Source organism: Protopterus annectens, chromosome 10.part0, assembly GCF_019279795.1.
Source record: "Protopterus annectens isolate FY-2018-M chromosome 10.part0, PAN1.0, whole genome shotgun sequence".
NCBI classification, from domain to species: domain Eukaryota; kingdom Metazoa; phylum Chordata; order Ceratodontiformes; family Protopteridae; genus Protopterus; species Protopterus annectens.
Genome location: NC_056744.1, coordinates 39,486,647 through 39,502,678, shown reverse-complemented (window position 1 = coordinate 39,502,678; position 16,032 = coordinate 39,486,647). Strand labels below are relative to the sequence as shown.

Sequence of the window (16,032 nt, the reverse complement as noted above, 5' to 3'; positions counted from 1 at the left end):
AGCTGTGGCTTTTTAAATACAAATCCTGTTACATTTTCCGTACAGTCATGCCCTTTTGCTTTGTTTCATTTTGTATTATTTTTCAGAAGCACTTTGTGTTTTTGCATAGTTGCTTTGCAGAAAGACATCCTTCCAGTGCTTTTTGCCTTGTATTTTTTCTTTTGCTTAATATTTTAAATTTATCTACTGTCCCAGTGGCATCTCTTAATGTAGGAATTCTAGTATGTCATGGAAGCCAGGTCTAACCACAGTGAAAACCTGTTTGCTCTACATGGGCATATAAGGAAGTTGGCCATTTTGGCTATGTACCCAAATTAAACTCAGAAAGGTATAGCTGTGTAGCAGAAGGATTGCAGCACTTGGAATTTGAGTGTCCTTGCACATGCTAACTGCGTCTCTGCGATATGAATTGCCCCAGTCAAGTGTCTTTGTTGGGGGATGGCATTTATCCAGTGAGTTTACAGTCCATCATCCATGATGAAAGGAAAGCAGTCTCTAGATGTTTGTTTCTACCCCACTGCCTTCTGCAGAGCCATGCACATTTCTTGAATTAGTCTCCAGCATGAGTTTTGGTGTTCATTGTCTTCTTCAGTGTCACTAGATTTGAAGTGGTCACCAGCAGCCATGCTACTACTGTATAGAACATAGCAGTCACCCCAGTCTTTTTGAAGATTTCTCTGAGCTGCTGTTTGTGTTGGAGTTTGAGATCTGGCACTTTCTTTGTGTAGTAACCATGTAAAATACTTAAAATGATTAAAATGATAAAATGTTGCAGCTTGTTTAATCTGTGGATTATATGCAGTTGTTGCCAAGACTCAGATGTCATTAATACCTCTCAAACAAGTGACATTTGGAACTAGTAGTGTGCATTTGATTGGATTGTGAATTTGGGAGTTAGTGCCATTTTTATAAGATACAACTAATGTAGAATCCTGGCCTTCTCCTTAGTTAATGGCAAAGCATACGTTTAAATGTACGAATTTGTCAAGTAAGTGTGTTTAACATGTTGATACAGATTTTGTAGTGATCCATACCAAAGCAGTATTGTCTTGAGCTACATTGTGCTGACTTTTGAACTATTAACATATGATCCTTAAGTCTGCCTATGGCTAGAAACATTTTGTAATAGTAATGTAATAAAATATTGGTTGTTTCGACATTTTGCTACAATCTTTTCTCACAGTTAAGACTATCCATAACTGGCATGTTACTGTTAGCTTGATTTCTCTCAATTTTTTTTGTACATGTGTGTTTGTACTGTTTGTCAAATTGTCACATCACAGTTTGTATAATAATATTTGTATCCTGAAGATGAATTAGCAAAAAAAAAGTGACTGCATAAACAGAAGGGGTTTATAGAGGTACTGACCCCCAGGATGGTGTACTGTATAATGGTTACATAGTAATCTGAGAACTTCAGCAGGGCCTCTGTCCCAAAGCCATATTTGACAGCAGAATCTTTCTGGCAGAATGCAAGCTCATTGTATGAGTCTCTATTGTCAGTGCTGGTGATAGTAATGGTACTAGCAGTACTTTATTATGACTAGTGCATCTATTTCAAAATGTTTCGTTCTACACCGGGACTTTTATTAATGGTGTTTTGTTTTTTAAAGTTAATTACCCTAGCAGAATATTGCTGTTTCACAGTACATCAGATATATGTGAGTTTAGGAAGACTTTATTTTTTTAATGGCTAGGGCAGGCAGGTTTATTAAATTTCCAGCAGTTGTTTATCTTGTAAGCAAATGTCTCTGGCCTTAAAATGGCTTAGCTTGATCTTTGCACACAGTGACTATTTTAGCATCATTGCTGACGTGATGTCACAAAATATATTTCACTTAACAAAGAAACCTGATCACTTATGTGCCCTGAGTTTCTGCTAATTTTTCTAGCTCGACCCCATCATATGCACAGAACCGTTGTTGCTGTCTTCAGTAAACAAAGTAGTTATGATTTGGGAGGTGTGGTCATTTTCAGAACAAGCCAAGTTGTGCCTTTTCCTTTTGGAAAAAAGAGGCATGGAGAGATGTTGCTCAAGTAATTCTGCCCCTTTATGTATGAGCTGCATGGAAGTCATTATTGTGTAGTTGCTGAAAGACTACAGTGTGCAACAATGTTCAGTGTATTGCAAACAAGCAGTCACAAATCTGATCTCTGCTGAGCAATGGCATGGCCCAAACCTGCTCTGATAGGATGGCCTTCTCTTATGAGTGTTGCCATGTTTATTTCCAAACGCTATTTTTGCTGCAACCCGTGAAACTAAAATACAGTGCCTGGTGGTTAAGAGAAATTGACTTGTATCATAGATTTTGTAGTTCCCTAAAGTTTAGTAATGCTTCTTAAAAATGGACAGGTACACACGTGTGCAGTGCTTTTTTTAAAACCAGCCTGCAGAAGAGAGTGGTGCAAGTCACACAGACTTCTGCACTGCACTCCTAATTGTTCTTTGGCAGTCCATTTCTCCTTCCTGACCCTCGCTCTCTTCCCCTTTGGTGATAATTATGAAAGCTTGGAAAGAGAAGGGATTGTCTGTCCCTTTGCTTCTCCTTGCAGGCTGTTGTGCTTTTCCTGTGTATTGCACAGGCAAGTAAAATGCTGGAATAAATGTTTCAGTTCTTTCACATGACTGTGCAGTAGAGAACTGTACAGCTGCTCCTGCCCACCACTCCCAGCAAAGGCTAGCAAAGCTGGCCGCATTTACCCTACAGTAGGAGGAGGGGAGGGTGTGGAAAGGTCCATTCTAATCCCATATCTCTTGGTTTCCCTCTCAGCTGGACTGAATACGAACATGAATGTAAACAATCTGGACATTAGTGGTGGTTTGTCAGTGAAGGACACTCCTCAGTCCCAATCTCGCCTCCCACAGTGGACGCACCCCAATTCAATGGAAAATCTCTCCAGCGCTGCTTCTCCACATGAGCAGAACCCTAGCAAGCACGGTATGTCACTTTTGCTTTTGTTTGTTTTTCTTTTTCTTTTTTTTTTTTTTTTTTCCTTTGGGCCTTCCCCTTCCCTCTGCCTTTCTTCTTTCTGTAGCCCCCGCAGAGCATTAGATGTGTGAAAGCTGACATTTATTACCTAAATACTTTGCACTTAGACCTGCTTTAGTTATATCCTAATACCTTCATGTAGTGGAGGCAAAATGCTTCCGTAAGGTAGCTTTTCTGCTTTTAATTTCTGTTCTACATTAGCAGCAAAGCAAGTTTAATTACTAAGCATAGCAGATAACAGCATAATCCGCTTTTTTGTTTGTTTTTTGGTTTTGTTTTGTTTTTTTTTTTTTTTATTTTAGTTTTGTTTTTTAAGATTGCTAAGTGTAGGAGCCCTGCTTTTCATGCAAAATCAGTGTACACTGCTTCCATGTGCCACAACTTCTCACCAGCAGAGACTGCTTCGGCTCTCAGCAAGTCCTTTTTGGACTCAAAATTTAATTTAAAATTTGAAGTAAATGTGGAAGAACATATGGCAGATAAGTAATGTGCATGATAAATATCAACATTTTAAAAAGGCTAAAATGAACCAGGTGTAGTTCTTTCAGTCTTTTCTTTGCTTGGATATTTGTCATGGACGTGTGGTGGCTCTGCTTTGTAGTGCTGCATGCATATGTTTTAAACATTCAGTTTTGAGTAGCAAACGTTAAAAATAATCTTAAGCTGTGCTGCTTTTTTTCTAGGTGCTATCCCTGGATCTCTCAGTATTGGTACACAAGGCAAGGCCTCCATTGAAGATTCTTTTGGTCGGTACGACTTGATCTCTAACAGTGATTCACCAGCCAGTCCTCCTGTACCAGCCAGTGATAGCTGGTCACGTGCCAAATCAGACGCTGATAAAATCTCTAATGGCTCCAGTGTCAGCTGGCCACCAGGTGAGGCAAATTGGAGCAAAAAGATTCTTAAAAATTGTAATTGGTTTGATGTGAAAGTTTATTATTTATGTAGTGTAGTATAGTGGTTAGAGTAAAGTCATAGTATAATGTCAGCATTTCCTTTAAACCTTTCAGTTTTGACAGATCAGACCTTATAGCTGATCATGTCCAGTGCAGTAAACACTCAGAGGATTTTGTCAACTGGAAAAGTTATTTGCTGCTGACTATTTCCAGTGCACTATTTTGTGTAAGTAACTTGTGTATTTGATGATCTTGACAGTCAGAAGGGTAGCAAAAAGTGTTCAGCTGATCAGGTTCATTGGTTGCATAGTAGCATAACGATACCATTCAGAATTTTGGGGAAAAATTTGTATATTCTGCTGTTTTAAACACCAGCAGTCAGCTTAATCCATAAGATTTTATCCCACTTTATTATGGGGACACCAGGGACAGTCAGTGGTCTCTGTATTTTTTCATTGCTTAATTTTTCTTCCATCAGATTTGGTGGCTGCAGGTTACATTGTGTCAGCAGTTTTTGTTTGGAATATATGTGTTTTAGGATTCAAAAAGCTTGAATGCAGATTGTTGGATGCATGGCTAAATAAAGGAAACTAACATTAAATTTATTTTTTGTACTGGTTCCTTCAGCACCCTTTAGTGAACAAGTCGGGAACATGGGTGAAATTCTTGGCTAGGCTTATAAGGGCCTCCGGGGCAAATAGTCTAGTATTGCCATATGAACTGTAAGTCCCAGTTTTGAGTATAACAATTTTTTTTCTTCTTCTCCCTCCTCCTATATTGTCCTTGTGAAGAAACAACTGTTAAAGAACCAGTTTTTTCTGGAATTAAATGGTGCTCTTGGTGTGTGGTAGCCTGCTAAACCAGAACTGTCAGCTATACTGAAGATTGTGCCCCAATCCACACCCCCAACTAAAACATGTTCAGCAAAAGTCTAACAAAAAACTTGGAGATTTGTGCTCTCTTACTTAAGAGACATTGAACAGAGGTGTTTTGAAGCTTTGAGAAGGGGAGGGAAAAATTACAATGAAACAATATACAAAATAAGATAAATATCTGATTATATGTGCACTGTCGAATGGAAACATGTCAAATACATTGTACATGTCATGTTTTGTTTGACTGCAAATAAAATATGCTGATTGATTACAGTAGCTTAGAGATATGAACACCTTAAAGCATTTCTTGTTCAGAGTCCATCTCAATATGCAGTTGTTTTCTGATGCGACCTTGGCACTGGAAAAATTCAGGATCTGGCCCTCTAAATCAGGTGCTTTGATGTCCAGTCTTGTGTTTTAGGTTCTTTGTAGGTTTTTATTTGCACCTCCTTAGAAGAAAAGCAGAAGGATGAACATTTGTAAACTTTACTGAGTCTGAGATTTTCACCAGCCTGGATATGTAAATTTATGCAGAGGAACAGGGCCTCTCCGTTTTGTTAACAAAAAAAAAAGGTTTTGGGTGTCATGGATCTGGAAAACAGAAAGGAGATGACATTGATTTTAATGTACGTCAGTTCAGTGAAACTGACAAGTATGTATCTTATGCTTCTGAAATGAACTTTGCAGGTCTGGTTGGTACACATGCATGCAAAGTTAATAGTTCTCTCATTTTTTCCCCTCCTCTAAACCCCACAAGCAAATGTGTTGCACCCCCACATTCCTGTTAACAAGATGTAATCAGCTCTAAGGTTGCAGCAACTTGGAGGAAATAAAAAAAAACTGAATTGCAGTGGCCAAGGCATTACAAAGCTTATTCTAGAATGACTTAAGAGGCTGTGAACAAATCAAGGAATTAAGCAAACTATCGGAATGGGTCAGGGATGGAAAGATTTTGGAGTGTGAACAAGGTTGTAAGGAAGGGAAGAAAAAGAAGGCGCAACCATTGTGGTGACATGAGAATATATGGCTAGCATTTAGGGCATAGAGAAAGGCCTACAGGTGGTAGGAAACAGGAGAGTGTAAAGAGACGGAAGAGGCATTAGTACAAGGATGCTATCAAAAAGACAGCAAAACTGGTGAGGGTAGCAAAGATGAAATATAAAGACGAGTTAACAGAAGGGATTAAGAAGAGAGCGAGGGTTTTTTGGAAACATAACAGAAAGAAGACAAGGACAGTCTGGTAGCTGGCATAGAGGATTAAGGTGCTGAGTTGTTAATGTGACACTTCCTGTAGTTAAGGATACACAGTTTGATTCCTTCCCCCTCAATTTTGCTTGCTGTGTGAGTTTGGCCAGTCACTTAACCAGACAGGGATACTTGTGTCCAACTGAATTACGTGGTTAACAAATTTGTTTGAAGAAAAAAGAAAAGAAAAGAACTGGACAGGCTGAGCAAAGAAGGGAGAGGGTGGTCACTCAGGAGTGTGAAAACATAGAGCTACCAAGTGAATACCTTGCTTCAGTCTACGCAGAGGAAAAAGGGAGAGGATGCCACACTGGAAGCAAGGTAGGGCATGATGTGGAGAACAGTGGGCAGACCCCAGGAGGCCAGCAGAAGAGGATGTGGAAAGGAAACTGTTTGCCCTTAGAGAAGGTTAAAGCACACAGACTAAATGAACTAGATCCCAGAGTCAGTTATTTGGTCAATGTGTTGGCAAACCCCCTTATGGGAGGTCTTCAGCAGATCACTGATTACCACTGAATTGCCAGTGGGTTGGAACACAGTAGGTGCAGGGCCCCTGTTATGAGCTGTGGAACAGAAAACATTGGAGAACTACAGGCCTGTTAATAGCACTCAGAGAGAATCCTGAGGGGAAACGAGTGGTTCTAGAAAGCAGTACTTTCCTGGACAGCAATCTACATGTGTTTATAGCTAGAGGTAGACAGTCAAGTCTGATACAGTGTTTGATTGGAGTACTGCTGAACTTGAAAGGGGGGATACCAGTTGATACAGTCTACCTGGAATTCATGAAGACCTTTGTTTCATTCCCATGCAGGATGCCGATAAGACAACTGGCAAGATTGGCATAGAACCGTAAGTGAGGAGATGGACACTATGTGGATGAGTGATGAGACACGGAGAGTTGTGGTCAGAGGGACAATGTCAGGAATTGTGAAAATTAGTAGCAGAGTACTGCTAGGTCTGCCCTGATACCAGTTTTGTTTGTCTGAGGTCTCTCAAAGGGAAGAGAAAATGATCAACTGCTTTGTTTATAACAATGGTAGAAGCTGCATTGGAGAATGAGGAATAGTCTGTGGAAGGATTTGAAAGGGTTCTGCACTTTAGCATAATCCTGGTGGTTTAAATTCAGCGCAAACAAATGCAGAGTCCTGTACTTGGGCCACAATAACCTGGTGTGAAGTATTATCTTGGGGGGGGGGGGGGGGGCGTGGAACTGTTGACAGACTAATAAGAAAAGGATCTATGAGTGTTGATCACTTTTTAGATTGCCCACTGAGATCAGAGTGAGATGACAGTAGCAACAGCAAACACAGTACTGGGGTATAGCTTCAAGGGGCTAAGTACCATAAGTAATAGGCAATGCTTCTGTTTTGCTGGGCCCTGGTCCAGTCATGTCTTGTGCACTGCTTGCATTTCTCAAAGGCCATGTACGGAAGCTAACACAGATTCATAGATTACTACTAGACTAACTGCCCTTGTGGGCCATTTTAAGCCTAATTAATTACTCCATGTGAGAAAAACCCTGCACCTTGTGTTTGTAAGGTAAATACCTTAACCATTATGCCATCCTCCCATCAGGCTGTTGGAAGTAATACAGAAGAAAGCTTTCAGAGAAATCCATGGTACACAAGGGAAGGGATATAACCCAGAGACTAGATGTAGCTGAAGCTGTTCTCACTTGCGAATAGGAGAGAGGTTGGGCATATTAGTGCACAGCATCATGTCAGGGGGATATGAAGGGATTATGATAATTAGAACAGATTGCAAAGAAGATGGCACAGTTGTTAGATTGAAGTGCATTTCCACAGAAAGAATTGTAGATCCAATGAATGAACTGCAGAACAGTTTATGAAGGAATTCAGAGTCTTGCAGGATGGCATGAGATAGGTGGAAAAGAGGTAAAAGGACAATCTGGATGGAGGGGAGGTGGAATGTGAAATCAACTTAAAAGGCTAGACTAGGAGTTTGTCTCCTTCTGCCATCCAGCAAATAATAGTTTAAATACTTTTTGGTGAACTGCATAAAAACCAGCAAAGTGAGTCTAGAATTTGAAGAACTGATGGCACCTCACTGTGGGCAGGTGGATGCTATGACTACATGGCAGGTCACCAGTAATTAGCTTTCCGAAGTGAAAAGGATAGAATACAGGCTTTTAGAATGGCCTGTTGCCAGATCTACAAGACGCCAAACTGTTCATTAGTTAGGATGAGTAGGCAGTGCTGATGGAATCACTAGGAGCTGCCTGCTAGAAACCCCCCCCCCCCAATCCCCGCTCTGAGGTTGTATGCCTTAAAGTGAGAGGTGTTGGAGGCTTTGCCAAAGGTCAGAAAACATAAATTAATGATTTTGTGTAGTTTTGACTGTTAAGGCAAAAGGATGTTAGGGGGAATGTAGCTGCAGTTTTTTGATGGTAGTTGTAATTTTACAGGACAAAACTAAGGTACCAAATACAAACCGTCTTTCCTTTACGTACATTTTAAATATTTGTAAGTTATCTGTTTGATGTTATATGTGAAAGAAATGCATTCTCAAGCTGGCTATCTAGTTCAGAGACATAAGTCTGGCTGTGATGCCAGTGGCCTGTGTGTGCCTACAGAGCTAGGTTGTCATAGTCCTGTCTGGTGTGGGAAGGATTGAGCAATCCAGTTGGCTGCTCTCCTTTTACAGGAGGGAGGAAGAAGTAAAGAAATCAAAACCAGACTGCCATCTAGTGGGGTCAGGAGTTAAAACTGTGAGTGAAGAATGGTAAAACGATAGCTTGCCTTCATACATGGAAGGATGCACGATAGGTATTGATGTCCCTGCTCATCCATCATGGGTTGGGGGTGAGAAAAACAAGTTGCATACCTGCAGGTGATAGGATCACTCATTAACCAAACTTATAGCCACGACTGAACTCCCATCATGTTATTTGATACCCAGCCACCCCAATGGGCTGTTATCCTAAAAAGGAAGTGTACTGTGACCTGAAAAAAAAATACTCTAGAATAATGTGTGGGAGTAAATTTACAGGCGTCCCATGATGATTGTCAATTTTCAGTCAAAAGCAAAGAAAGTACCATTCTTTTTCTATTATGAATGAGTACAAGCAGCTTTCGGAATATTTAGTCCAAGAACATTCAGTCTGCTCACTGTGACTGTCTTAAGACAGTACTTTTGTTTAGACATTTGTACAGCAACAGCTTGGTCCTATGTGTATGAATCTGAAACACTACATTTTGGACATAATATCCTGTAGCATGTAGATTCTCTGATGTACAGCATCTTGGCCTTTTTTTGGGGGGGGGGGGGTGCTGTGATACTTGTGTCTCCATGGTTTACTTATACCTTTTTTATTTAGTTATTTGTAGTTAACTAACAGTGCTGATCTATATGGACCATTTTCATACTCATTTGCTGCATCACCCCAAAATGCCATGTGACCATTGTTCTGTTACATCAGATTCTGTGATTCCCACTCCTCCTCCACAGACTAGGGTGTTTAGAGTTTAATTTTCTTCTGTGTACATCCATTGCAGACAGCCTGAATACAAGTAAAACGCAGTACAGCTTATATGTGGAGAACTGCCATCCCATTACCACTAAATACAGTTGCTTGGGAAATAAGTCATTAACTTCACAAAGTATAAAACAAAAATTCATATGTAACATCTGTAGAACGTGGTAACAAGGAGATTGTTTGCTCTGTTTTTGTTGGCCCTTTTCTGATGTTCCTTTTATATGTTCTATTTGTATAACTTTTCAAAAGTGTGTGTGACCGACCTTGAATGCCTTATTGTATACAGGCACTTTAAGATACGAGGGAGTACACTAGCAAAAATAATTGCCAAGGAAGAGTAACATCTAGGAGCTGGTGTATGCCATAGTGTCAAGCAGAATATTAGCAAATGATCTTCTGGATTTTGCAGGAAAGAACTAAAGATGCATGAAGAACCCATCCACATTATACTAGTGTTAGCTAGTCAGAGTGTAGGAACTAAAACTCTTTAAGGTCTACTAATTTGTGAATAATGTACTGTTGAGTTGTGTAGCTTTACTTTTTCTTGACCATTTGTTTGGGCACCTGCATAACTGAGAATACTCTACAAATTCTGATGCCCAGTTCTACTGCTTGTTGCCTTTCATTTCAGAGGAATGTTGTGTTCAAAGGGCAATGCTCTGCTTGTGCTGGTGGCATAAGAAGGATAAAGCTGTGACTTCAGTGCAGGCGACTGGAGTTCAGTTAGCAGTTTGTGTTTGGTAGTGCAAGTGGGGAAGTTGAGTGTGCCCATCCTTGTGATATGGGTCTTGACATAACTTTCTATGGGTGGTGGGTGTGTCACGATACGAGGATCCTGGTCAGAGAAGATATGGGAATAACCAACCCAGGCACTTGTACTTCTGGGGAAGCAAAAATGCTTTGTCAAAAAGGGCATGTGAAGTCCTTGCAGTGATGTTAGGTGGTCTTTTCTCCACCAAGGGTGATTTAGGACATTACGGTAAAAAAAAACTTAAAACCAAGATACCGAAAGCACAAGCAACCCTGGTCTTATCTGTGTGACAATACACCTCCATACACTGTTCTCTTCCCATTATATTTGAAGATTTCCATAACTGGATAACATGGTCATCCAGTAGGAAGAGGCTTGTCTGTTGGTAGAGTGTGAGAAAAGCATTCAATAAAATAAGGAGTATAAAGTTGAAGAATGTAGTGTTATTTCTTTCCTTGTTACTTAAATGTGGTGTCCACAACAAATCTGGTTTTAGTCGTCTATTGATTCTTTGTATAAGTGTGTTTGTCTTCTTATTCATACAGTTGACTAAATGGTTAACTTTTTTATGTACGTGTCAATGTATCAGAGTTTCACCCTGGTGTGCCATGGAAAGGTCTACAGAACATTGATCCTGAAACTGATCCTGATGTCACCCCTGGAAGTGTCCCAAGTGGTCCCACTATCAATACCACCATTCAGGACGTTAACCGTTACCTGCTCAGGGACAGGACTGGAGGTGAGATTGAAAAGCAGCTGAGTGCCTTAACATGGATCAAAATTTAGTTCTGCTGTCTGTTCAACATTTTAAAGTGCAATTTTTTCAGTGTGCCAGCACACTAACATTAGTATGCTTGTACTTATCTGTTATGAAGCAAATTAAACTAAACTCAAAAGGAGCCATTCATGTACAAGACAGACCACAAATTCCATATAGATGTCACGTGTTCTTTTCCAGTTTTAGTACGTAGCTGTAGGATGCACAAAAATTGAAGCTTCATAGAGGTATGCAGGTACTTTGTGTTGTGATTAAGTCATACTTTGGTCCCAAGCTAACTAATCCTTGAACTTCCTTTGAGGAGGATTCCTGCTTCACTGTTTTAATAGGTTGCCTTATAAGCACCAATGGCTGTGCCACCTTTTTTTTTTTGTTGAAGCAGTTGAAGGTCCCTTTGAACCAGATTGACCTGCACCTTACCTGTTACTGTTTGTCACTTGGCAAAAGCATGCATGTAAAAACAGCATTATGTCATACATTCTTTAGTAGTTTCTCAGCTACAGTTTCTCCATTCAGTGGTGATAGCATTGGTTATATAGTTTAATCTTCTTGCCTGAGTATTAAAATTGTTGTTTATAAAATTATTGGAGGATTTGCAGTCCTCACTGAAAAAAAATGCTACCACACTAATAGTCCAGTATACTTCAAAATTGCTATCTCCATTATAGTACTTGCCACCCAGTGACTAAAGAAGCTTAGTTAGGAGTCACAGTTAGACTGGTGTGAACTATGTCACATGAAGAGACCATTTACAAAGAGAGAGTTGAGTTGACATCTTTGTTTAAACAAAGCGATTACTCCTCTGAGTAATATAAGAGGAAAAAAAATAACTAAATTGTTTAACTAAGAAATAAATAATTGGAGCCAAAATCATGAACTGAAGCATAATGCCAAAAAATGTATTACTGTATCCTTTGGGAAGTCATCTATCCCAGGGAGCTATCATATTAACAACCCGCACCTAAGAGTTGACCCAGTTCTGGATTTGGGAACTTATGTGGACTCTGAACCAACTTTTGACCAGCAGGTGTCCATTGTTTTAAGAAAGTCTTTCTGTATTGCACAGCTTGTAAACAAATGGCCAAATACAGTAATTATAGACAAGAAGCTCTTACAGACTTCCATTTTCAGTCCCTTTTTTGTAGTCATGGGCTCTGCACGATTATGTTAATTACAAACACAGTACAGAAGTCAAACTACTAAGAACAGGAAGCTGAAAACTTTGAAAGCCTTCCTTTTACATAAAAGTTTGCAAAAGTATCTGTATTCCTACCCTCTGATCCCCCTTCTCCCTCATAATGGTGCAAAAGGTGAAGGAGAAAGGATCAAGGGTGCTTACTAATACCTTATTGATCTAGGCAGTATTGTTTCTTTCCTAGTGGAAATGGCAATGGATAAGCCTTTCATTCTGCCTCAGCATGTGAATCCCTCAACTCGTTTGAGGGATCATTGGTACACATAAACCAACAGACAGTAAAACTGATAGAATGGATGATGCAACTGCTGCCCTTTAGACAGTTGTTACAGGCATGCTAAAAATTGATGGAAGGTAAGAAGCCTGCTACAAGGAAATCTAAGTGGGCACCAGAGGAGAAATCAGAGCCCCCCCCCCCCCCCAACTCAGCAGTGCTTTAAAATGCCTGTCAGAACTGTATAGAAGTACCTGATTAAAGGTACATCTTTCAGCTGTATCAGCCTGTATTTCTGTAGACCCTCCTTTGACCTCACGGCATTTCCTGAAGGAGGGACTGCATTTCAGACCATCTAGTAATGGTTTTACTCATCATAAGACTTGAATTTTGTTTTGATTAAACTGACTCAAACCCCTTTTGAACTGGTTACTTTGACACATTTCAGGTGTCTGACTTGGTAGCCAGCCTACATCAAACAGAATATTCTGTGAACTGCAGGTGCTGATGTATGAAGAACATTTGACCCTCCATAAAGATGGTGTCAGCTTGAGCACAAACCCTTAGTTTATGAGTAAAGTGGTCACTGAAATGTCTTCAGTCAGCACAGTTGCTAGTCTTCGTTCCAAGCCCACAGAACAAAAGCAGAATAATCCTTTCTTTCTTAATTGAGCATAGGTAACTGTAAGATGCTACGTGGATAGGACAAAAAAACTGTTAGAAGCACAGATAAACAATTTGTGTCCTTTGCAGGTAAAAGCGAAGGTAAACCAGTTTCAAATAATCAATATACAAATGGTTGGCTTATTGCACATCCTTTTGCTATTCTGCCCAAGACCGAAGTCTCAAGGGGTACATTAGGTCACATACTCTAAGGGCTGCAGTTGCTACTGTAGTACATCTAAGAGGGACAACTGCCTGGACCATTATTGACACAACCACTTGGTCATGTGTACATTTTCCTAATGTTATATGTCTGGGATCAGCAGCAGGGCTTCGTTCACCATAGTCATTCTATAGTACCTCCTACAGCCTGTTTCAGAAAATCAAACACCAGCCAGTAGCTCTGGGAATTGCCCAAAGGATAGTGTCTACTGCAAATGTGATCCATACAGTGATACAGTACAGTTAGTAAAGGAGCTCAGATGTTTGTGAAGCCACTTCAGTCCTGTTTCTTACCTACCAGCCCAGCATTTCTGGTTTGCACATTCTTCAATTGGAGTCCGGTAAAGTGTTCTCCCCATGTCATCCACATCTGCTTTAATCATCAGATCTATTTTATTCCTGTATCTGAATGTGCTTAAAGAGGATTCCAGCATTTTCAGAGCGCTCTTTCCTCTTTGAAACAAAATCCCAGGAGGTAGGTGATACAAGGACATCCTCTGAGAAGTAGCAATCATCTCAGGACTCAGAAATGGAGATTTTACCCTTACTTTAGTTGGCAAGAAAGAGACAAAGATAGCATGGGCAGATGTCATTCATAGAGTGAGAATGTGCCTTTCCACAGAAACGGACATCTACCTTGGTGGAGGAAGAAGGGTGGAAAGCTCTGGAAGTCTGTTTGAATGTTTGGGCTTTCTGCAGCAGAAGTCCCAAACAGTAGTGCTACTCTTAACATCCACTGTTAAAGTAAGTTCGTGAGACTGTTGTGTTGTCTCGCTAAAGATGGGTTCTTGCTTTTTCGGTCATTGAAAGGCAGCTTAGTGGAAGAACGTTTTCACTTGAAGGAGCTGCTACCCCAAAGATTATGAACGTCTAGATATTCAAACATCTGTGGTTACTGCGAGTACCTCACACAAACAAACTTTATTCATTAAGCATCCTTTTAACGTGCCAATGATTTACAGTACATCTTTTTTTATGAAGAACAATCCTTGATTTAAAGCAATTATCTTGTACGTTTTGCATTCATCATGCATGGTGCGCTTTCAATAATAGATTGGTCTGCCTTATCATTTATACATTCCAAAAAAACCTATGTTTCAAGCAGCCAGTCTTTTGCATTCACAATTTTTCTTTCCTCCCTTTTTTATCATAATAGACATTACACAGATGCAGCTGTGCCTGCATTCATCCCCATCTTTTATTAGGCACTGCCCCTGCTGTTTAACCAAACTCTTCAAACATTTGTACTTAATAAGTTTAAACTAGGATTATGTAGGATTTTAGCAGAATTATATAATCAAGCATGTTATCCCACATTTTGTTACATTGGACAGTTTGCTAACTACCACAGTTGTATATTTATGTAGTCAGTTGAGTTGTCTTACCTAATACAAGAGGTTTCAACCTACTACAAGTTCTTGTTTTAATCCTTGGAAATTTGATGAGTAACTATTAATGTTGACCTATGTTAGTCAAAAGGACCCATGCATATGTTAGCTGTTATCTTGCTTTAACTGTATTAAGATTTGTGCAGTGCTATAATTTCCTCTTTTTGTTCTTTTTTAAATCATACAGGGTTTGTTTTTTGACCAAATAAGACACTTTTCCTACGAACCTTGGGATTTCTGTTACTCCAGCTCCCTCTAACACAATTGGTCTTCTTTGCGAAACTTGTTATATTTCCTTTTCAGACACTTATTCCCCTAAGTGTTCAAACTGTATTTGAGGTGCTCTACTACATACACTCAGCTTTTCTGTATGGTGTATCAGCTTCTTTTAACTCGCTTTTGTCATGTCCTGTCAGCTTCATAATTTAAGTTTTCACTCTGTTCAATTCACATATTATGTAGTTAAACGTACATCCCATCTATTCCATTATTTTCACTGTCTTTTCTCTCCATTCTTTTCCCTTTTGCTAATTCAAACAATTTGATTTCATCCATAAGGAAAGCAAAGTTCTCTGGATTTAACTGTACCTTAGATTTCCATCTCCTCATGATCATTTTTTTTTTTTTTTTGCTACCAACATCTCTAAGAATACGAAAGCCCTTACATGCTCTTTGGGTGGGGGGTAATTTTTTCAGTTTTATCCAACTTAGAAGCATTATCTTAAGCACTAGAAAGAGAGAGATCCTGACCCACTATTTTTCCTATCAGAACTTTGATATTCTTTAAGATTCACAGTAAATCTTGGGGCAGGATAACTTGCAGTTGTAACATATTAAGAACTGACTAACTGAAAGCTACACATATCTTTCTTATTCTATTCTATTCTATTCTATTCTGGGTAGTATGGAAGTTGAAGCATATCTCTGCAAACATTGTGAACAAGGCAAGGCAAAGCAGCCAGCTTTGGATGGGGTGGTAGTCTGTTGCAGGACACATGCATGTGGTTGCACTTACATTTGTATATGTACAAGCTTCACACACAAGCTTCACACACAAATGCAGGCAGTTTACAGGATCTCCTGTTTGCCTGGCATCATGTTTTTTATCTATCCTAGTGGTGTAGAGGGGAGAACCCTTACTCAAACAGATTCCCCAGATCCAGTTAGCAATATAGGTGCATGATGGTGCTAGCAAGAAGAATAGGTATGCCTTTCCTATGGGGAAGGGATGTGTCTGGGTCTCTCTAGTAGAGCTCAGGCTGGAGAACAGGAAGTGAGTATGCATGGCCACCTTGTAGGGCCCAGGGTAAAATACTCAC

General features: G+C 39.8%; 1 protein-coding gene across 4 annotated transcripts in view; it reads left to right on the top strand.

Moving 5' to 3' along the window:
- Positions 1 to 16,032, top strand: part of TNRC6C (trinucleotide repeat containing adaptor 6C) — an 897,274-nt gene that overhangs the window by 819,747 nt on the left and 61,495 nt on the right. For 3 of the 4 annotated variants that reach the window (XM_044084998.1, XM_044085000.1, XM_044085001.1), the window contains 3 exons: positions 2,772 to 2,939; positions 3,674 to 3,865; positions 10,843 to 10,992. In XM_044084998.1, coding sequence (XP_043940933.1) covers positions 2,772 to 2,939; positions 3,674 to 3,865; positions 10,843 to 10,992 — 510 coding nt within the window. The remainder of the gene's footprint in view (positions 1 to 2,771; positions 2,940 to 3,673; positions 3,866 to 10,842; positions 10,993 to 16,032) is intronic. The other variant, XM_044084999.1, reaches the window with a different exon arrangement.